Here is a 24,075-nt window from a genome sequence, read left to right as displayed (position 1 = left end):
GAGTTGGCTTTTTCCATTGAGAGTAGGGGAGATTCAAACAAGAGGACATAAGTCGAGACTTAAGTAACATGAGGGGGAATTTCTTTACTTAGGGTGTGGTAGCTGTGTGGAATGAGTTTCCAGTAGAAGTGGTAGAGGCAGCTTCGGTATTGTCATTTAAAGTAAAATTGGATAGATATATGGACAGGAAAGGAATGGAAGGTTATGGGCTGAGTGCGGGTCAGTGGGATTAGGTGAGAGTAAGCGTTCGGCACGGACTAGAAGGGCTGAGATGGCCTGTTTCCGTGCTGTAATTGTTATATGGTTACCGGTTACCGCCTAAGCCCTGTCACTCTTCTCACACTGCTTCCTGCTGGATACGGCTGTCTTCCAGTGGTGGGCAGATTATTGGAAAACATTGTTAGAGGCAGTAAATGTGAGCATTTGGAGACGCATAAGGATATTCAGCATGGCTTTGTGAGGGGGAGGTCACTTCTTATGGACTTGACTGAATCATTTGATATGTAACAAAGCACATTACCGAAGTGGATGTGACTAAGGAATATGATAAGGTTCCCTGTAGGATTCAGAAGGCGTGGGATCCCAGAAAGCATGGCTGTGTAGATTCGGAATGCAGAGGGTGGCTGTCGATGGAATGTGGTCTACCTGGAGGTTGATATGCAATTGTGTTTTGCAGTGACGTATTCTGAGACCCCTGTTCTTTGTGATTTTTCTAAATGATTTGGATGAGGTAATGGCATGGTAGGTTAGTAATTTTGCTGATCATGCAAAGGATGGTGGTGTTGAGGTTAATAAAGAAGGTTGTCATAGATTACAGTGGGACTTTTGACAGGTGCATAGCTAAGCTGAGAATTAGCAGATGGGGGTCAACCCAGAACAGTGTGAAGTGATTCTATTTGAAAGGTCAAATTTGAAGTCAGAATGCAGAGTTAAAGACAGGATTCTTAGTAGTATAGAGGAACAGTGGGACCTAGGGATTCACATCTCTTGATCCCTTTAAGTTTCAGTGCATGTTGATAGTTTGTTAAGATTGTGTATGGTGTGTTGGCCTTCATTATTCGCAGGATTGGGTTCATGAGCTGCAAGGTAAGTTACACTGCTATAAAATTGGGTGTAGACCTGTGTTGAAGAATACATGACCAATAACACACACAAAGACAGCAGCTGAAGTTGTGGCAAAGTACTTTATTGAAGGAATTCGAAGGCTAATTGAGATGGAATTGGGCAGGAACTTGGGTGTTCTCTGGGAAATGTACAGGAGAAATCTGGAGGTTGTTTAGGGGGCACTTGCATGGAATTCTAGAAAGGTATGTCCCATTGAAATGGAATAGATGTAGAGGGAAGGAACCATGGTTGATGAGAGTGGTGTAATATTTTGTCAAGAGAAAGGAGGAAGCATATATAGTTCAGGAAACAAAAGTCAGACAGGACTCTTGAGAATTATAAGGTAGTCACAAAGGAACGGAAGAAGGGACTCAGGAGAGATACAAGGAGACATGAGAAGTCCTTGGTGAGTAGGATTAAGGGAAAGCCTTTAACTGGAGAATGAATAGATGGAGAATAGAACTGCTCAGGCATAAAGCCTGAAGCTGGAGGTGGTTGGGGAAATCAATCCTTCAGTATTCACCTGGACTTGGATGGATGTGAGTTAAATGTTAGAATGGAAGCATGTGGAGGTTAAGAAAAGCAGTGCTGAAGCCTCTAAAAAACTTAAGAATAGATAAGTGCCTGTGGTTACATGAGAGATATCGTATGTTACTGAGAGGTAGAGATTGGTATAATGATTTTTGTGACTGAGTGCAACTGGAGGGTTGAAAGATGCAAATGTTTATTCCGTTGTTTAAGAGAGGTAATAGGAAGCATATTCCTTAGAATTATAGACTAGCGAGCCTTGCATCAGCAGTGGGCAAACTATTGGAGAGGATATTTAGGAATATAATTTACAAGCATTTGGAGGGTCATAGTCTTATTTGGCATAGTCTGCCTGGCTTTGTGAGGGGCAAATTATGCCTCTCGAGCATAATTGAGTTTTTTGAGGAGATAATGAAACAAATTCATGAAGGTAGAGCAGTGGACATGTTGTATATGGGTTTTACAAAGGCATTTGATAATGTTTCCCATTGTGTGCAGAATGAGATCCACAGAAACTTGGCTGCCTGGATTCAGGTTTGGCTTCCCCACACAAGGCAGAGGGTGGAAGTAGACGGAGTATAATTCTGTCTGGAGGTCTGCGGCTAGTGGTATTAGGCAGGAATCTGTTCTGGGTCTCCTGCTTTTGCAAGCAATAACTTGGATGAGGAAGTGGCAAAGTGTGTTAGTAAGTTGCAGATGGAAGCGTTCTGGATCGTGTAGAAGGTTGCCATTGGTTGCAATGCAATCCTGACTAGTTGCAGAGTTTTGCATAGATGTTTAGCCCTTAAAAAATGATCTGATACACTTAGGAAGATCGAACTTGAAGGCTGCAAGATTAGTGGAAAGGTTTTAAGTGTGGAGGAGCAGAAGGATGTTGGGCTCCAGATCCGGAGATCTCTTAATATTACTGTGCAAGTTAATAGGGTGGTTAAGAAGGCATATGATGTGCCTTCATTAATCGATGTTGAGTTCAAGAGCTGTGAAGAAATGTTGCAACTCTGTAAAACTCTGCTTAATCTACACAAAGTATTGTGCTCAGTTCTGATCACCTCATTATTGGAATGATGTGCAACCTTTTGAGAGGATCCTGAGGAGATATACCAGGCTATGACTGGATGGGATATCATGTCTTATGAAGTAAGTTGTGTTGCCTAGAGCTTTTCTCTTTGGATCAGTGAAGGATGCAAGGCAGTTTGATAGAAGTGTATAAGGTTATGAAAGACATTGATACAGCATTCAGCTTGCACCTTTTTTCCCAGGGCAGTTCTGACCAATATCAGAGAATACCAGTTAACGTGAGAGGAAGAAAGCTTAAGGGAGATGTCAGAATTATTTTCTCTTATACAGAGAATGCCCTGTGTATGGAACCTACTCCCTAGTGTGGTGTTGAGGCTGATACAATAAGGGCATTATGAAAATTTTATAAGATAGGCAAATAGGTGTAAGAAAAATGGAGGTTATGAGCTGTGTAGGAGGGAAGGTTTGGATGGCTGGTCTAGGTCGTATAATCATCGTGGGTTGAAGGATCCATACTGTGCTGCATTTTTCTACGTTCTGTGTATGAGATATTACATAATTATTGAACTAGTTAATTATTGATCGTAGTTATCAAAATAGTTCAATCACTAATCTGTTGTCAAACTCATGCATGCTTTTGGCTAAGTTTTGGCTCTGTCCATTTTCCAGTGTTAACTTCTGCAAAGAATTTCAAGCACGTGCTGAATATGGTTTTCCTTTTACAAACTGTAGTAATTAGAATTTAATATTTCAATGAACATTGGTTCTTAAGGTGAATATTAAATTTTGCTAATGCCTGCAATCTCAAACTGCATCAATGAATACAAGTGAAAACAAGGTTTGCCTTTTGCTGCTTGACAATGTCAATAAAGGTTAACTAGTTTTTTATAATATATTCTCCATAGTGCAAATTAGCATGAGACTGCTCTAATAATTGTTTCTGGGCCACAATTTTTAGTATTACCAATTAGTTTCTAATGTTTGTGAAGAAATGCTGCTCTCTATTTGAAAGAAGGATTATTTAATATATTTGACCGTGTTTTAACTTATTTTTAAAGAGCTGATTATACAAATACAAGATGATAATAGGCAGTTGCAGTGCCAATGTAAATTAAATTACTTCTCTCTTGTAATCTGCTGTTTTTGTTTATTTTGTCAGTATGAGTGAGAGTGGAAGCACGCAGGGCTTGTCACAGCCATCCACGCAGACCACGCAGTATCTGAGAGCAGACACACCGAACAATGCAACACCTGTCATCAGTAAGGACTTTATTTTGGTTAAGGAGATATTCAGTTCACGGATTTAACTGTAACATTAACCAGCTTTGACTGGAAGGATAAATTTTATCAAATGATAAGCACTTTCACCAGCACTCCATGTGAAACTACTGCATTCTGACTGTCTTCTTTTTATACCTCCTCTTACATTGCCTCTTTATTCTCAAAGCAGTTAGCTGAAATTGATTGATTTTAATTCTTTGTCAATTTATAATTACTCTGTTGATTCTAAAGTGCCCCCAATCCACAGACTTGTCGTTTTTAGAAACGTTATAAGCTCCTTCCTTTGATTTAATTTTGGGTTTTGTACCTTAAAAATATCTTCTTTTCAATTCGAACATTATTTATTTAAATGCTAATCAATGCATGAATACCTTTCCTTGCCGTTAGACCCCAGTCAACTTTCTTATTCCTTCCGTTTTCTTGTTTCAGACTGTGACCCTCAGTTGTGTTGAATATCACTTGTAAACTCATTGCAAGCTTCAATGTAAACTCTCCCTCACTGTCCAATTGACAACATTCTCATTGATTAACTATTTCTTAGTACACAAGAAAGGATCCAAAATAACCTTTTCATTAATTACTCAACTTACTAATCTAGAACCATAGAACATTACATGACAGAAACAGGCCTTTTGGCCTCTCCTGGCTGTGCTGAACCATTTTTCTGCCTAGTCCTACTGACCTGCACCTGGACCATATCCCTCCATACACCTCTCATCCATGTACCTGTCCAAGATTTTCTTAAATGTTAAAAGTGAGCCCGCATTTACCACTTCATTTGGCAGCTTATTCACCACTCTCTGTGTTAAGAAGCCAACTCTAATGTTCCCTTTAAACATTTCCCCCTTCACCCTTAACCCACGTCCTCTGGTTGTTTTCCCCCTTAGTGGAAAAAGCCTGCTTGCATTCACTATCTATACCGATCATAATTTTATATACCTCTATCAAATCTCCCCTCATTCTTCTACACTCCAGGGAATAAAGTCCTAACCTATTCAACCTTTCTCTGTAACTCAGTTTCTCAAGTCCCGGCAACATCCTTGTAAACCTTCTATGCACTCTCTCAACCTTATTAATATCCTTCCTGTAATTCGGTGACCAAAACTGTACACAATACTCCAAATTCGGCCTCAGCAATGCCTTATACAACCTCACCATAACATTCCAACTCTTATACTCAATACATTGATTTATAAAGGCCAATGTGCCAAAAGCTCTCTTTACTACCCTATCTACCCGTGACGCTACTTTTAGAGAATTTTGTATCTGTATTCCGAGATCCCTCTGTTCTACTGCACTCCTCAGTGCCCTACCATTTACCTTGTATGTTTTACCTTGGTTTTTCCTTCCTAAGTGCAATACCTCACACTTGTCTGCATCAAACTCCATCTGCCATTTTTCAGCCCAGTTTTCCAGCTAGTCCAAATCCCTCTGCAAGCTTTGAAAACCTTCCTCACTGTCCACTACACCTCCAGTCTTTGTATCATCAGCAAATTTGCTGATCCAATTTACCACATTATCATCCAGATCATTGAACATAAATGACAAATAACAATGGACCCAGCACTGATCCCTGTGGCACACTACTTGTCACAGGCCTCCACTCAAAAGAAGCAATCCTCCACTACCACTCTCTGACTTCTCCCATTGAGCCAATGTCTAATCCAATTTACTACTTCACAATGTATACCTAGCGACTGAATTTTCCTAACTGATCTCCCACGTGGGTCCTTGTCAAGGGTCTTACTGAAGTCCATGTAGACAACATCCACTGCCTTCCCTTCATCCACTTTCCTTGTAACCTCCTCGAAAAACTAATAGCTTTGTTAAACATGACCTACCACGCACAAAGCCGCGTTGACTCTCCCTAATTAGTCTGCGTCTATCCAAATACTTGTAGATCCTATCTCTTAGTACTCCTTCCAATAATTTACCTACTACCGAAGTCAAACTTACCAGCCTATAATTTCCAAGGTTACTTTTAGAGCCTTTTTTAAACAACGGAACAACATGAGCTATCCTCGAATCCTCTAGCACCTCACCCGTAGATACCAACATTTTAAATATATCTGCCAGGGACCCTGCGATTTCAACACTAGTCTTCTGCAGGGTCCCAGGGAATACCCTGTCAGGTCCTGGGGATTTATCTACTCTGACTTGCCTCAAGATAGCAAGCACCTCCTCCTCTTCAATCTGTATAAGTTCCATGACCTCACATCTTGTTTGCCTTATATCCATAGACTCCATGTCAGTTTCCTTAGTAAATACAGATGCAAAAAAACATTTTAGATCTCCCCCATTTCTTTTGGTTCCATACATAGCCGACCACTCTGATCTTCAAGAGGACCAATTTTATCCCTTGCTATCCTTTTGTTCTTAATATACCTGTAGAAGCTCTTTGGATTATCCTTCACCTTGACTGCTAAAGCTACCTCATGTCTTTTATCCCTCCTGATTTCTTTCTTGTGTTCTTTTGCACTTTTTATACTCAAGTACCTTATTTGCTCCCTGTTTCCTGTACATGTCATACACTTCTCTCTTCTTTATCAGAGTTCCATTATCCCTAGAGAACCAAGGTTCCTTATTCTTATTCACTTTGCCTTTAATCCTGACAGGAACATACAAACTCTGCACTCTCAAAATTTCTCCTTTGAAGGCCTTTCACGTATCAACGACATCCCTGTCAGAGAACAACCTGTCCCAATCCACGCTTTTTAGATCCTTTCTCATTTCTTCAAATTTGGCCTTTTTCCTGTTTAGAACCTCAACCCCAGAACCAGATCTATCTTTATCGATGATCAAGTTGTGTTCCAGTTATGATCACTGGAACCAAAGTGTTCCCCTACACACACTTCCGTCACCTGTCCTAACTCGTTTCCTAATAGGAAGGTCTAATATTGCACCCTCTCTAGTTAATACCTCTATATATTGATTTTTAAAACTTTCCTGAACACATTTTACAAACTCTAATCTGCCTAGACCTTTAACAGTATGAGAGTCCCAATCAATATGTGGAAAATTAAAATCCCCTTCTATCACAACTTTGTTTCCTGCAGTTGTCTGCTATCTCTCTGCAGATTTGCTCCTCCAATTCTCGCTGACTATTGGGTGGTCTATAATACAACCCTATTAATGTGGTCATACCTTACCTGTTTCTCAGCTCCACCCATATGGCCTCAGTAGACAAGTCTTGCCTGAGCCCTGCTGTGGCATTTTCCCTATCAATGCCACCCCCCCCCACCTTTCATACCTTTCATCCCTCTGCCTACGTCTGAAACATCGGAACCCTGGAACATTAAGCTGCCAGTCCTGCCCCTCCTGTAGCCAAGTTTCACGAATAGCTACAATGTCATCATTCCATTTGTCAATCCATGCCCTCAGCTCGTCTGCCTTCCCCACGATACTCCTCGCATTGAAATTGACACACCTCAGAAGATTATTACCACTACACACAACCCTTCTATTTGTGACTTTACATGGACCTTTAACATCATTTATTTTCACCTCTGCTTCCACTGTCTACTCTGGCACTCTGTTTCCCAGCCCCCTGCAAATCTAGTTTAAATCTCTCTTCCCCCCCCCAATAGCACTAACAAACTCCCTGTAAGGATATTGGTCCCCCTGTAGTTCAGGTGTAAGCCGTCTCTCTTGTACAGGTCCCACCTGCCCCAGAAGAGGTCCCAATGATCCTGAAATCTGAAATCCTACCCGCTACACCAGTTCCTCAGCCACGTGTTCATCCTTCAGAGCATACTATTCTTACCGTCACTGGCACGTAGCACAGGTAGCAATCCTGAGATTACCACCCTTGAGGTCCTGCTTTTTAACTTTCTACCAAGCTCTCTGTACTCACTCTTCAGGACCTCCTCACTCCTTCTTCCTACGTCATTGGTACCGACGTGTACCATGACATCTGGCTGATCACCCTCCCATTTCAGAATGCTGTGCACGCGATCAGAGACATCCCTGGCCCTGGCACCGGGAGGCAACAAACCATCTGGGAGTCTCTGTCACAACCACAGGACCTCCTGTCTGTACCTCTAACTATCGAGTCCCCTATCACTACCGCTGTCCTCTTCTTCCCCCTCCCTTCTGCACTGCAGAACCAGACAGTGCCAGAGATTCAGCTGCTACAGCTTGTCCCAGGTAACTCGTCCCCCCACCCCCCAACAGTATCCGAATCGGTATACTTGTTGAGGGGAATGGCCGCAGGGGAGTCCTGCTCTGCCTGCCCTTTCCCCTTCCTTCGCCTGACAGTAACCCAATTACCTGTGCACTGCTCCTTTGGTGTAACTGCCTCCCTGAAACTACTATCTATAAACTCCTCATTCTCCCAAATGATCCAGAGGCCATCCAGCTCCTCCTCCAGTTCCCCAACGCGGTTTATTAGGAGCTGCAGCTGGATGCACTTCTTGCAGGTGTCGTCAGGGAGACCAGAGGTCTCCCTGACTTCCCACATCCTGCAAGAGGAGTATTCCAACATCCTGCTGGCATTATCTCTGCTCTAAAAGAACAGAACAAAACTTACCAGAACCTACCCTCGCCTCTGCTTGTTCACACCAAAGCCTATTGAGCCAAAGCAGTCCCACTCTGACTCAATCCACTGCGATGATGGCTGCTGTATATGGCGGTCTTTTTGTAAACCTTTGCTGTGCTATGTCACGCGCCTGCGCAGTCTACCCTCTTTTCCCTGACCAGTAAAAAAAATGACTTCTCTCTGAGATGCCTTTAGTCCTTCACTCTCAGCCTCTTGTTTTGATTTAAAAAGACCGTTGAAAAATTCCTTTCCTTTTTAACCCTTTGGTGTACTATGTCACACATTTGCACAGTCTGGCCTCCTTTTCCGGATCAGTAAAAAAATTACTTCTGTCTGAGATGCCTTTAGTCCTTCACTCTCAGCCTCTTACTTCGATTATAAAAATTGAAAGGCTTCTCATACATTCCAAGCTTGGAACTTGCTTGATCAAACATAGCTTTCTTTATTGTACATGGTGGCAGAAATACAATTGTCTTGAATTTTATACACCGATATAAATATAAACTTTTTTTCTTCTTCCACTTTGAGTTTTGAATTGCTTGGGAGAAGTTGTCTTTAAAATGCATATATTTATGACATGTTTGCATGGAATAAATGCACTGTTAAAAGGGAAAATAAATAGTTCGTAACACACCTACTTGTCCCTGCAGGAAGTGATCTGAAAGAACTTCCTGGGTGCAATCCTGAAGAAGAAAGACAAAACAGTATCACGCAAGTTTCCAAAAAATCAGGTTAGCACCATCAACATTATTGAGTTAACTAAAGTAGTTTGAACAACTATATTAAAGTCCAGAGGTAATGCTAGTTTCTGCTATCACAATTATGCAGTTTCAAAGTCACTCCGTAGGTACTTAGAAAATTAATTTTATCTTTGGATTTTGATGGGGTTTTTATATGTCATGACGGTTTTTGTTGCTCCCATTCCTCTAATATTAAATGACCATTACTGATCTTCCTTTCTGAACATTAGAACACAAACAATCTATTTACTCTTATGGTTATTTTCTTATCACTTTTTTATCATTTTGAACTTATCATTCAACCTCTTATGGTCCCAGAACACATCCTGCACAGTCAAGAAAGCTCATCAAGGCCTCTACTTTCTGAGGAGGCTGACGAGAACTGGACTTTGCACATCCACACTCGCGTCATTCTACAGATGCGCAGTAGGCCAATTGGAGATCCGAAGCACGAGAAGATGTAGCTCACTCAGGTTCATTGATTGAGTATATAAGGCATCGATTCGTGTTGGTTTCGTGTTTTGAGTAACAGCTGATCAACGATCGGGATTGATTGGCTAGAACTAATTAAAATAAGGCAGGTGCATGCAGAACAGCCACTGTTGGAGTGGACTGTGTTACAATGGGAATTTTTAGGCGTTATCTCTTGGGGCTTCAGCGAGGAGAAGCTTGAATGAGAGAGAGTGAACTTTGCTCATACACATTCATGTCATTCTACAGATGTGCAGTAGGCCAATCAGAGATCTGAAGCATAAGCAGACTTTTTTTTCCACGCAGTTTATTTACTGTTTTTCCTTCCTTATACTTCGTAAGTCAGAATAGTAGGGACAGAAGACAGGTTAGTGGAATGCTTCTCTTGCGGGATATGGGAAGGCAGGGAGACCACCGGTGTCCCTGATGACCGCACCTTCGAGAAGTGCATCCAGTTGCATCTTCTAACGCTGCATGTTGAGATGTTGGATCTGGAACTAGATGAACTCTAGATCATTCAGGAGGCTAAGAGTGTGATAGATAGGACATAGAGGTAGTTACATTCAAGAACCAGGACACAGGAAACTGGGTAACAGTCAGGAAGGGGAAAGGGGTTAAACAGCCAATACAAAACACCACTGAGGCTATTCCTGTCAACACCAGGAAAACCTCTTTGGAGACTGTTGTGGGGATGATCTAGCAAAGAAAAGTCAGAGTGATAAGACCATAAGACATTCCAGCAGAATTAAGCCATTCATCCAACCCAAGTCTGCTCTGCCATTCCATCATGGTAGATCCCGGATGCCACTCAACCTGCCTTCTTGCCATATCTTTTGATGCCCTGACTGATTAGGAAACTATCAACTTCCACTTTAACTACACCCACAGAACTGGCCTCCACTGCATTCTAGGCAGAGATTTCACAGATTCTGTACACTCTGGCTAAGCCTCCTCAGGACTCTCTCCAATGACGACACATCCTGTTTGAGGTATGGGAGCCAAAACTGTTGACAATACTCCAAGGGTCTTATGAAGCTTCAGCATTTTCTCCTTGCTTTTATATTCTACTCACCTGGAATAAATGCCAGAATTGCACTTGCCATCTTTACCACCGACTCAACCTGTGAATTAACTTTCTGGGAGTTTTTCACAATGACTCCCAAGTCCCTCTGCACCTCTGATGTTTGAATTTTCTCTCCATTAGGTAATCGTCTGCACTATTGTTCCTTTTACCAAAATGCATTAACGTGCATTTCCCAACACTGTGTTCCATCTACCGCTTTTTTTGCTCATTCTTCCAATTTGTTTCTGCTGTGATCGCATTGCTTTCTCAGCACCACCTACCCCTCCACCTATCTTTGTATCATCCATAGACTTTGCCATAAAACAATGCCTTTAAAAGTGAAAGCTTGTATGTGCACGTTAGAATAAAAGGTAAAGATAACGGGTCTAAGGGGGTAGAGATAGGATAAATGCAAGCAGGCTTTTCCCTCTGAGGTTGGGTGGGACTACTAGAGGTCCTGGGTTAAGGCGAAAGGTGAAAAGTTTAAGGGGAACATGAATGGAAATTTCTTTACTCATAGGGTTGTGAGAATATGGAGCAAGCTTCCAACGCAGAGTGTGGAACGAGCTGCCAATGCCATGCAAGGTCAATCTCAACGTTTAAGATGGATACAAAGGATGATGGGAGTATGGAGGGCTATGGTCCCAGTCTAGGTCAATGCAAGTTGGCAGCTTAAATTGTTTGGCACAGAATGGCATGTTACTGTGCTGTACTTTTCTATAACTGACCTCCTGTCAGGCTGCTTCTTAGCTTGCTATGGAAACTGCATTGCAACAAACAGGAATGCTCTGCAAAGGGTAGTTGAAACTACCTAACACATCATAGGCACCTGCCTACCTGCTATCAAGGACGTATATACAGAAAGGTGCTGAAAAAGGGCTAATAACATCAGGAAGGATCCCACTTGCCCTGTCCATGGACTGTTTGTCTCTCTCCCATCAAGGAGGAAGCTATGAAACATGCACACCAGGACCACGAGACTCAAAACTGTTACTTCTCCAAGCAGTAAGACTAATCAATACCTCCATTCTCTAACTCCAACACTACTTTATTTCTTGTCAGTCAGCTTATGTATAGCCTAGTGTTACTTTATGTGCATACACTCCATCTATGTATGTAAGCTCTTATGTATTTATCTTTTATTAGTTGTCTTTTGTATTTTTTGCACCGCATCAGATCCAGAATAACAATTATTTTGTTCCCCTTTACACTTGTTTGCCGGAAATGACATTAAGCAATCTTGATTATTTCTAAATTGCTTTGCAGTTTTAAGCCTTTCTGTGTGCCTTATATCATCTCCCTTAACATCCCTTTCTTGATCATAGCTTTTCATCGTATTGTTACTCAACCCTAGTCAATTCACCCCTCATTAATTTAACAAATTATAATTGCAAAAGAACAAACAGAAAATAATAAGTGGAGTAGCTCTGTAAGTAAAACATGGATGTACACAGAAAATAGAACACTACAGCACAGTACAGGTTCTTCGTCCCACAATGTTGTGTCAAGCATTCAACCTACTCTAAAATTAACTTAACCCTTCCCTCCTACATAACCCTCCATTTTTGTATCTTCTATGTTCCTTTCTAAGAGTTTCTTAAATGTCCCTAAAGTGTCTGCCTCTCCCACCATTGCTTTTGGAGTGTTCCATGCACTCACCACTCTCTGTGTAAAGAATTTACCTCTGATGCCCCCCCCCCATGCTTTTCTCCAATCAGCTTAAAATTATGCTCCCTGGTACTACCCATTTCCACCTTGGAATTAGCCTCTGGCTATTCACTTGATATATGCCTCTTATTAATTTACACACCTTTATAAAGTCACCTCTCATTCTTCGCTCCAAAGAGAAAGCCCTAGCTTACTCAGTCTATCCTCATAAAGTATGCTTTCTAATCTATGTACATCCTCTGCATCCCCTCTAACAAATAGAACACAAATTTCTAAGTGTGGTCTACCCAGGGTTTAACTGGCCGATAATTTAGCTTAGCTCTCTGACCTCAGTGGTTGGGAAGATGTTATTAGGGATGAGGTTTTGAGGTACTTGGAGGCACAAGATAAAATAGGCCAAAGTCAGCATTGTTTACTTAATTAGAAATTTTGTCTGATAAATCAGTTGGAATTTGTAGAGGAAATAACTGGCAGGATAAACTAAGGAGAATCAGTGGTTGTTCTTTACTTGGATTTTCAGAAGGCCTTTAACAAGGTACTACACATGTGGTTGCTTAGCAAGTTAAAAGCCCATGATATTACAGGAAAGATACTAGCATAGATAGCAGAATGGCTGATTGGCAGGAGGCAAAAAATTGGAATAGAGGAGGCCTTTTCTGGTTGGCTACTGGGGACTAGTGGTGTTCTGCAGGGGTTATTGTTGAGTCTGCTTCTTTTCATGTTGTATGTGAATGCTTAGGATGACAGAATTGGTCTTGTTTTGTCTGGTGGCTTTGGAGCTCCTTTCTGGGGAATGCGCTAAGATAGTAGCGCGATATTAATACGCAGCAGCCTCTCTGGATTGAGGATTGCCAAATGTTATGTGGATTTTCTGGTGTAGTCTGTTTTGTCATATGCTTTTGTGATATCATTCTGGAGGAACGTTGTCTCATTTTTTAACTGCATTGCATTTGTGGTTTCTAAATGACAAATAATCTGAATCTGATGACTTTGTGGCCAAGTTTGTGAACAACACGAAAATAGAATTTAGAGAATTGGTGGCAGATAATCTCATTAAACTCATTGAACATTGAAAGGCCTAGTTAGAGCAGATATGAAGATGATGTTATCTGGGGGAAATCTAGGACCAGAAGGCACAGTCTCAGAATAGAATGATGTCCATTTAAAACAGAAATGAGGAATTTCTTTAGCCAGAAGATAGTGAATCTGTAGAATTCATTTCCACAGATGGCTATGGAAGCCAAGAGAAAGCTTATTTTAATCAGAGGGTGATACGTTCTTGATTAGCCAAGGCGCCAAAGGTTTCGGGGAGAAGTCAGGAGAAAGTGTTTGTATGCCATGATTAAAGCTGACTTGATAGGCCGAACAGCCTAATTCTGCTCCAATGTTTCATGGTCCTATAGAACTGCAGCATTACCTCATGGTTCTTTTTTTTCTGAATTCTGCCCACTCTGACTCAGTGGACAATCCCTCCACAATGTCTTCCCTTTCTGTAGTTATGATACTATCCATGATTAGTCATGCACTCCTCCAGCTGTTACCTCACTCCTTGTCCTTTTTTGAAGCACCTGTCCTGGAACATTCAGAAGCCATTCAAGTTTGAGTTTGCCATTCAACCATACATGGATGCCCATGTGTACAGCTAAATGAAACAGCGTTCCTTTGAGGCCAAAGTGCAGACGCAGAATGCAAGGTCAATAGTCACACACAGCATAAGACACATATAGCACATTCTTTCCCTGTGACAGCCAAGTCTCTATAGTGGCCACAACATCGTAGTTTCATGTACTGATCATCCTTGTTTCTGATACTACTTGCTTTAATGTAGAAACATTTCAAACCATCCCACTGACTGCAATTTTGCCCTAACAACTTCTTATCCTTCCTCACCGTCTCAGTATATGCACAGTATACCAACTACCCTATCCTCTGCCTTGTCCCTCTGGTTCCTGTCCCACTAACAAATTATTTTAAAGCCCTCCCCAATGGCTCAAATTCATATGCAACTCATCCTTTTTGTACAAGTCATACCTTCAGCAGAAGTGATCCAGAAGCTAAAACGTTGGCCTCTGCATCTTCAGCCACTCATTCATCTGCCAAATCATTCTATTCATACTGTCGCTGGTGTATTACCTGAAATTAGTTAATCATGAAAGAATGTTGGACATGTTATCTGCTGTTTAGAAGTATGAGTGGACTTTGAATGAAAGAGTCTGATATTTTCTTATATTTTCAAGTTCTTTTAGCTGATAATGTGCTATCTGACTAAGCAGATGTTCTAGTGGTTTGGCATTTGACTCAGAAGGTTCCAACTCACCTTGGTTCCGTTCCATAGAACTCGGAACAATATGGCACAGGAGTAGGCACCTTGGCTATGATGTCTATACCATCCATGATGCCAATTAAGCTAGTCCCATTTTTCTGCACATGATTCATATCCTTTCATCCCTGCATTTTCCTGTGCCTGTGTAAATTCTTCCAAATGTTCCTATTGTGTGTCTCTGCTTCCACAAGCATCCTTGGTTGCACATTCCAGGCTCCTACCACTTCGTGCAAAAAAAGCTTGCCTTTCATATTTCCTTCAAATTTAGTCCTTCTCACTTTAAAGATGTGTCATCTAATATTTTATATGTATACCCTAAGGGAAAAAAAACTTTAAATCTACTTGACTTAAGCCTTCCATAATTTGATAAACTCATTTCAGATTCCTTCTCAGCCTTCAATGCTCCAGAGAAAATGGTCCAAGTGTGTCCAGTCTCTCCTTTCTAATCCATGCAATATTCTGGTGAACCTCTTCTACGTCCTCCCCAGAGCCTTCAAATCCTTGCTATAATGAAACATCAAGAAGTGCAGTCTAATTGAAGTTATGTATTGTTGAAACATGACTTTCTGACTTCTACTCAGTGCCCCGACTAATGAAAGTACACATGCCATATGAGCCTAGAACAGTACATAACAGCAAATAAGCCCATTGGTACATGATGTTGTGCTGAACTAATTAAGCTAGTAACTAAACTATTCCTTCTGTCTGCACAAGTTCTATATTCTTCCACTCTCTACACTTTCATGTACCTATATAAAAGCATCTGAAGCTTCTCTATTATATTTCCACTGTCACTGGCAGCACATTCCTTACGTATTCCACTTTCACCCATCAGGCCTTGGGGATTAATTTAGTTTCATACTACCTCCTTGTTTACCTTGAAATGCCCCAGCATGTTTGCAGGCTTCACACAGATCTCCCTATCTGCCGTGTCCTTCTCCTAGGTAAATACTAATGCAAAGAATTTATTTAGGATCTCACCCACATCCTCTACAATCAAGCACATTCCTTCCTTTATCCTTGAATGGTCATATGCACTCCTGCATATGCACTCTTGCTCCTGATGTATGTATGGTATTCCTTGGGATTCACTTTAATCTTATACTCTAAGGACTTTTCATAGCTTCTCCAAAATCCTGTCCCTAAGAATCCCCCTCTACTGACGTGAGACTCACAAGTATATAGATTCCATTTCCCTTCTTGAAAACTGGAAAATCATTAGCTACTCGCCAGTCTTCTAACATCTTGTTTGTGGCTGGAGAGTACATGGAGATATTGGCCAAGGCCCCAGCAGTCTAGTCTCTTGCCTCTCTTAATAATTGGGGTTATATCCCATCAGGACCTGTGGACTTATCATAAGATCCCTGTCTCATTGGAACGTACCAATGCAGAACTGCACACAAATATCCCCTGAACATTTGCCACATTTCTTCCGTACCTTTCCCTGAGAACATCTGTTCCCAATTTTAGCTTCCAAATTCCTGCCTTATAGCCTCATTATTACCCTTAATCCAATTAAATGCTTTTCTAACTTGTCTGGTCTTATCTCTCTCCAATGCTATTGTAAAGGAGATAGAATTATGATCACTATCTCCAAAATGCTCTCCCACTGAGATATCTGACACCTGACCAGGTTCATTTCCCAATACCAAATCAAGTACAGCTTCTCCTCTTGTAGGCTTATCTACATATTGTGTCAAGAAACCTTCCTGAACACACCTAACAAACTCCACCCCATCTAAACCCCTTGCTCTAGGGAGATGCCAATCTATATTTGGGAAATTAAAATCTCCCACCATGACAACTCTGTTACTAATACACCTTTCCAGGATCTGTTTCCCTATATGCTCCTTAATTTCCCTGTTGTTATTGAGCGGCCTATAAAAAACGCCCAGTAGAGTTATTGATCCCTTCCTGTTCCTAACCTCCACCCACAGAGACTCCGTAGACAATCCCTCCATGACTTCCACCTTTTCTGCAGCCGTGACACCATCTCTGATCAACAGTGCCAAGCCCTTCCTCTTTTGCCCCCCTCCCTGTCCTTTCTGAAACATCTGATAGTCGGCACTTCAAGTAACCATTCCTGTCCCTGAGCCATCAAGTACTGATCTACGTTCTAAGCTCATCCGCTTTGTTCACAATACTCAAACCATCTGTCTGAGCGCGTCCCTTCTCTATCACCTGCCTATCCTCTCTCACACACTGTCTCCAAACTTTCTCTATTTGTAAGCCAACTGCCTCTTCCCTAGTCTCTTCAGTTTGGTTCCCACCCCCCAACAATTCTAGTTTCAACTGTCCCCAATAGCCTTAGCAAACCTCGCCGCCATGATATTGGTCCCCCTGGGATTCAAGTGCAACCTGTCTTTTTTGTACAGGTCACACCTGCCCCAAAAGAGGTCCCAATGATCCAGAAATCTGAATCTCTGCCCCCGGCTCCAATCCCTCAGCTATGCATTTATCCTCCACCTCATTCTATTCATATACTCACTATCACGTTGCACAGGCAGTAATCCCGAGATCACTGCCTTTGTGGTCCTGCTTCTCAGCTTCCTTCCTAACTCCCTGTAGTCTGCTTTTAGGACCTCTTCCCTTTTCCTACCTATGTCATTGGCACCAATATGTACCACGACCTGTGGCTGGTCTCCTTCCCACCGCAGGTTATCATGGATGCAGTCTGAAACATTCTGGACCCTGGCACCTGGGAGGCAAACTACCATTTTTCATTTTTAGTATCTTCTTATTGGTACATAATCTTCTACAGCTAAAATATGATACAAAACTTCAACAATTTAATATATATACAATTAATAAAGCTGAAGAAAATAAAAACTGATGGTAGTATATAAAAATAAAAAAAAATTATGTCAGGGAAAGAAGAAAAAAAAGAGCCCTATCTAAATAAGGAAAAAACCCACTAACTACAAAAAAAAAGGAAAAATACGTCTTACCATCCTATACATATATATAAAAACAACTACCCCCCCCCCCCCCCCCCCCGCAAAGTCGATCCGGGGATCAAAATGTCTACTGCTAATTCCTCCCGAACAGAGACATAACATTACCTGAGACTACCATTTAATCGCTGTAGGGACAGAAATTTCTTTCCACTTTTAATAAAATAGCCTTTCTTGCCAATAATGTAACTAATGCAATTACATGTTGATCCGAAGATGAAATACCCTGAATATGATGCGAAGTATTCCGAATGGAACAGTCAATCTATTAGGTTGTAAATTAATTTTCAGAACTTTAGAAATTGTAGAGAATAAAGATTTCCAAAATGGTTTTAATAAAGAACATGACCAGAACATATGTGACAAAGTAGCTACTTCAGTTTTACACCTATTGCAGTGGTTATCTATACTAGGGAATATTTTAGATAGTCTCTCCTTTGTTAGGTAATAACGGTGAACAATTTTAAACTGAATTAAACAGTGATTGTCACAGGAACTATTTACGTTTTTCAAAACTCGCGATCAATCTTCATTAACAAAAGTCATATTAAGTTCTCTCTCCCAATCTTGTTTAATCTTTAGTGAGAGGTTCTCGTTTTCTAACAAAAGTAAATAATAAATTCTGCTAATAGAACCTCTCACTAAAGGATTCAACTTCAAAATGGTATCCAGCAAATCAGATTCTTGCAAATATGGAAACTTAGATAAATATTGTAAAAAATTTCTAACCTGAAGATACTGCAGAAAATGTGTATGAGCGAGAGAATATTTATTAATTAACTCTTCAAAAGTCAATAATTGACCATCACAAAGTAAATCTGTAAAAGAACGGATCCCTTTATTTCTCCTTAGGAGAAAAATGGGATTGATTATTGAAGGTTTAAATAAAAAGTTTTGATATAGAAAACTAGACAGCTTAAATTGTTTAAAATTAAAAATTTTGCGAAACTGAAACCAAATCGGTAAGGACTGTTTAATAACAGGGTAAAGATTTAAATTTGGAATTTAGAGAGTTGTAGAGGTAATGGAGCTCCTAATATTGAAGTTAAATGAAATTGTTTAACAGCTTTTAGTTCCAAATCAACCCATAATGGTCTTTGGCTCTTGTTGAGCCAATATAGCCAAAAATTATAGCCAATATAGCCATAGTTGTCTGATATTAACAGCCCAATAATACGGTCTTAAATTAGGAAGTGCAAGTCCACTATCTTTGCTAGATTTTTGTAAATTATACTTAATAATTCTTGATCTTTTATTGTTCCAAATAAAGGAAGAAATAAGAGTCAATTTGATCAAAAAAATTGTAGTTAAAAAGATAGGTATATTTTGGAAAATATATAAAAATCTAGGTAAAATCATCATTTTCACAGCATGGATATGGCCTATTAAAGAGAGACTGAGTCGATTCCATCTAGAAAATAATTGTTTCATGGAGTCCATTAAAGGAACTATATTAACTTTATAAAGATCTTTATATTTTTTAGTAATTATAATACCTAAATATTTAAAAGTATTAACAATTCTAAAAAGAATATTATAATATATAAAAACGGGCATTTAATGGAAACTATTCACTTTTATTCAAGTTTTATATCCTGAGAATTTACCAAAGTTTTTTAGTGTTTCCAAAAGATTAGGAATTGATTCCTCAGGGTTCGAAATAAACATCAAATGATCATCTGCATAATGAGGTATCTTGTGCATGGTTCCATTCATAGAGATGCCATGAATATTTTTAGCTTCATGTAGTGTGAAAGCCAAAGGCTTCAATACAAGATTAAATAATAAAGAGCTTAATGGACATCCCTGTCTAGTACCACGAGAAAGTGAAAAAAAAGAGGACCTAAAATTATGTAATAACCGTGGCAATGGGGTTGAGATAAATCATTTGAATCCACCTATTAAAATTATTACCAAAACTAAATTTTTCTGATACTTTAAAAAAATATGGCCACTCAACTCTATCAAATGCCTTTTCTGCATCGAGAGAGAGAACACATTGAGGTTGCTTAGATATTGGTGAATATATAATATTCATCAATCGCCAAACATTACAGAAAGAGTAATGGCCTTTAATAAAGTCCGTTTCATACGTAGAGATGATTTCAGTTAAAATATTTTCCAAGCAGTTAGCCATTACCTTAGAGAGAATTTTTGCATCCACATTTAATAGTGATGAACATTCTGTAGGATCTTTATCTTTCTTAAGGATTAAGGAAGTAGATGCTTCATAAAAGGAAGAAGGTAAACTACCCTTCTCAAAGGATGCATGAAATATTTTCAAAAGATACAGAGAAAGTAATCTTTCAAGTTTTTTGTAAAATCCTACCGAATAACCATCAAGTCCAGGAGCTTTACCTGATTGCATTAATAAAATAGCTTTCTGAATTTCATACTCAATAATTGGAGCATCAAGCATTCTGGATCTTCAGCAGAAATTTGAGGAAATTTAAATTTATGTAAAAAAAAGCCTTAATTTTGGAGGAATCTGCAGGAAATTGGAATTTATAAAGATCAGAATAAAAATCTTGAAAAATATTAATGTCTTCATGGTTACTTGCTGTATCTCCATTATTTTTAAGAATCTTTAAAATTGGCCTTTTAGCTCTAGCTGCTCTTAATTGGGAGGTTAGGAGCTTATTATTTTTATCCCCGAAAATATAAAATTGACTTTTCAATTTAAGCAAATATCCTTCAATAGGCTATGTTAATAATAAATTATATTGTGATTGTAATTCTACTCTTTTAAATGAAACAGCATTTGGAGAGATTGCATTAATGTTATCTAATTCTTTAATTGTTTAGAGAGTTTATCTAATTCTATTCTTGTTTGTTTCTTCAGTTTAGCTATATACAAAATAATCTAACCACATAAATAGGCTTTTAATGTATCCCAAATTACTAACTTTGAGACGTTTCCTGTATTATTAAAGAGAAAAAATTCTTTTATTAGAGTTTCAATAAACTCAACAAATTCTGAACTTTGTAACGTGTTCTGGAAAATGCCAAAATGGTCTAGTAGAAGCAACATCTTTCAGTCCAAATATTACATTTAAAGGAGCATGATCATAGGTAGCAATTGCATCATACTCACATTTCTGAACATTAAATAAAAGTTGAAGGTCAACTGTAAAATAGTCAATTCTCGAATATACATTATGAACGTGTGAGTAAAAAGAGTATTCTCTATCGCTAGGATGCATATGCCTCTATACTTCAATTAGACCATAATCAATTAAAAAGGAATTAATAAGTGATGCAGAACGATTAGGGAATTGATGTTTGGGTGATGACTTAGCCATTAAAGGATTTAAACAAGTATTAAAAGCACTACCCATTAATAACATATATTCATTTAAATCAGGTAACAGAGCAAAGACAGCTTTAAAAAAAGAGGGATCATCTACATTTGGTCTATAAATATTAACCAAAACCATTTTCCTTTTATAAATAAATCCTTTAACAATCAAAAATCTACCATTAATATCGGCTATAATGTCCTCCTGATTAAAAGGGATATTAGAATCAATAAAAATAGAATTTTACTCTGAGAGTTTGCATGAAACTGAGGATCCTTCCACGATTTAAAAAATCGATTCTTATCACGTAAACTGATATGTGTCTCTTGAACAAAGATTATATCAGGTTGGATACGGTTAATAATTTTAAATGTTTTCTTACGCTTAATAGGATGATTCCAACCACGGACATTCCAGCTTAAAACATTTAACTGTTTAGATAATATCATGAGACTTTGTATCTAAAAAGAGTAGTTAGATGCATGTCAGGATAAGATAATCGAAAATGGCGGAGATGAACAACAATAATGATCATTTGCGTATGCTCCGGGATTCCATTATGAGGATAAAAAAAGGAAAAAAACCCACCCAAACTAAAAAGCCCAGAAATAAGTCAATATCAATCGACGCAAACCCCAAGAAAAGCAAAGAAGCGGTAATAATCTCCACCTACCTAAATAATAATTTAAAAAAATGAAAAAAGTAATCTCTGTCTCCCTCTACCAATCATACAACTCATTACAGTTGACATGAATCTTAATATTATTAAATTGGAAGGAACAGTTTTTTTATAGAAAAAAAAACAACCTTCAATTTTGAAAGTAACCTTCATAATATTAGATAAGGGGAAGAAAAACACTTCCAAAACATTTCTTGAAATATTTGCACAAAAGAAAAACAATCACCATCTTTAAATTATCCAACCTATCTTTAAAACGTAAAAAGTCCAAGTAATTACTTAAAAAAACTTTACAAAAGCATACGGAACAAACAAAAAAAAACAGTTTGTTTAAATGCTGCAGAAAAAAAAATTCTAGATGGTTCAGAATTATCTACAGTCTTTCAACAGTTTTCCCACTATGTCTTCTGAGGTTAAAACCATCCAAACCAGTCTTTTTCAGAGATAAAAATACATTTTAAGGTAAAGACTTTCTATAACAATCAAATCTTCCAATTTCACCACTTTACGCCACGAGACAATCAAACTGTTGTAGATCGTTCAAACTTCAGGCTTCAGACTCGGACTCGTCGGACAAAGAGTTAATAAAATGTAATGCTTTGGCTGGATCATCAAAAATATGAGCTCCAGAATTTTTGACAAAAAGCCTTAATTTGGCTGGGTATTGTAACGATGGAAGGAGCTTTTTTTCATATGCTAATGTCATAACCAGAGTGAATACAGCACGCTTCTTAACAATTTTGCGTGGAAAATCTTCAAAAAAGCGAATATCCGAACCTTGAAAGTGAAATAAGCTTTGTTTTCTTGCAAGCTTAATAATGCGATCTTTGTCTCTAAAACGGAAAAAATGCACAACAATATGCCTGTTTTTACCTTCATCCAAAAGTTTTAAAGCACCGGTTCTGTGAGCCACTTCAACCTCCGGGAGTTGCAAACAAACCTCCGGAAATAAAGACTGAAACATTTAGCAAAATAATCCAGTGTGTCAGCAGATTCTGATTTCTCTTTTAATCTAACAATTCGAATATTATTCCCTCGCAACCAAGCTTTCAGATCCACGATTCGTTGAGCCTTTTCCAAACGAGAAGAAAGGTCAGCATTTCGACTAACTTCTTTAAGATCAAGGCTCAGAGAGTCAAATTTTTCTTCAAATTTCTCTTCTAATTATTTCAGTGCTGATACTGCTGATTTGAGACTCTCATCTCTTCACCCAAAAGTGTTCTTTCAAGAACTCGTCAGCTTTTTTAGACTTTCCGTTAGCTGGGTCCGGATTTCGCCTGGTGCCCCTTAAAGTAGTCATAGTTATAACTGTTGCTCTACAGATCCAACTGAATAAAGTTGAAATTTCAAAGTTTAAGTTGGAAAAGGGAGAGATTAAAGGCGGACAGAAAGCAGCTATGTCTTACATGTCCATGAGCGGGGGGCAGAGTCCCGAGGCAGACTACCATCCGAGTTTCTTTCCTGCATCTACTGAATTGCCTGTTTGTCCCCCTAACTATAGAGTCCCCTATCACTACTGCTTTTCTCTTCCTTTCCCTACCCTTCTGAGACACAGGGCCAGACTCTATGCCAGAGGCACGGCCACTGTTGCTTCCCCCAGGTAGGCTGTCCCCCCCCCCAACTGTACTCAAGGAAGAGTACTTACTGTTCAAGGGGACAGCCACAGGGGTACTCTCAATTCCTGACTCTTCCCCTTCCCTCTCCTGACTGTGACCCACTTGTCTGTCTCCCATGGCCCTGGTGTGACCATCTGCCTATAACTCCTTTCTATCACCTCCTTGCTCTCCCTGACCAGACGAAGGTCACCATGCTGCAACTCCAGTTCCCTAACGCGTCCCTTAGGAGCTGCAGCTTGACGCACTGGCCGTCCAGGAGGCTGGGAGACACCAGGACTTTCCACATCTGACACCGAGCACAGAACACCGGCCTCACACACATACTTCTTTTCTGCAATTAACACAGGTTAATTACCTGTGCAATTAACTACCTTGCCTCATCCTGTTACCGCCCAAGCCTGTTGAGCCAAAGCCCTCTCACTCCGCTGCCCGCTGAATATGGCTGTTTTTAAACTTTTCCCGCTCTATTGGCTGACATCACGTGTCTGCGCAGTCTTGCCTCTCCTTACCCTGAGTAGTAAAATGCCTTCGCTCCAGAATTCCTTAGTCATTCCACCCACAGCTTTCTTGCTTTGAATCTAAAACCACCGAAGATTCCTTGCCTTTTAAAACTTTTCCTGCTCTACTGGCTGACATCATACACCTGTGCAGTCTTGCCTCTCTTTACCCCGAGTAGTAAAATGCCTTCACTCCAGACAGCAGTTCCACTTGAAACTGCTTCAGCATAACACCTCATCTCCAGTACTCAATTTGATTCATGAAGGCCAATATGCCAAAACCTTTCTTTACCACCTT

General features: G+C 39.6%; 1 protein-coding gene across 2 annotated transcripts in view; it reads left to right on the top strand.

Annotated features, from left to right (window-relative positions):
• The window catches only part of ryk (receptor like tyrosine kinase), a 294,692-nt gene that overhangs the window by 132,493 nt on the left and 138,124 nt on the right, over positions 1 to 24,075 (top strand). For both annotated transcript variants that reach the window (XM_059951330.1, XM_059951322.1), the window contains exons 7-8: positions 3,809 to 3,909; positions 9,118 to 9,198. In XM_059951330.1, coding sequence (XP_059807313.1) covers positions 3,809 to 3,909; positions 9,118 to 9,198 — 182 coding nt within the window. The remainder of the gene's footprint in view (positions 1 to 3,808; positions 3,910 to 9,117; positions 9,199 to 24,075) is intronic.

The sequence above is a fragment of the Hypanus sabinus genome, chromosome 2 (assembly GCF_030144855.1).
Source record: "Hypanus sabinus isolate sHypSab1 chromosome 2, sHypSab1.hap1, whole genome shotgun sequence".
Taxonomy (NCBI): Eukaryota; Metazoa; Chordata; class Chondrichthyes; order Myliobatiformes; family Dasyatidae; genus Hypanus; species Hypanus sabinus.
The sequence above is the reverse complement of the archived record's forward strand: the minus strand, read 5'-3'. Positions and strand labels throughout refer to the sequence as shown.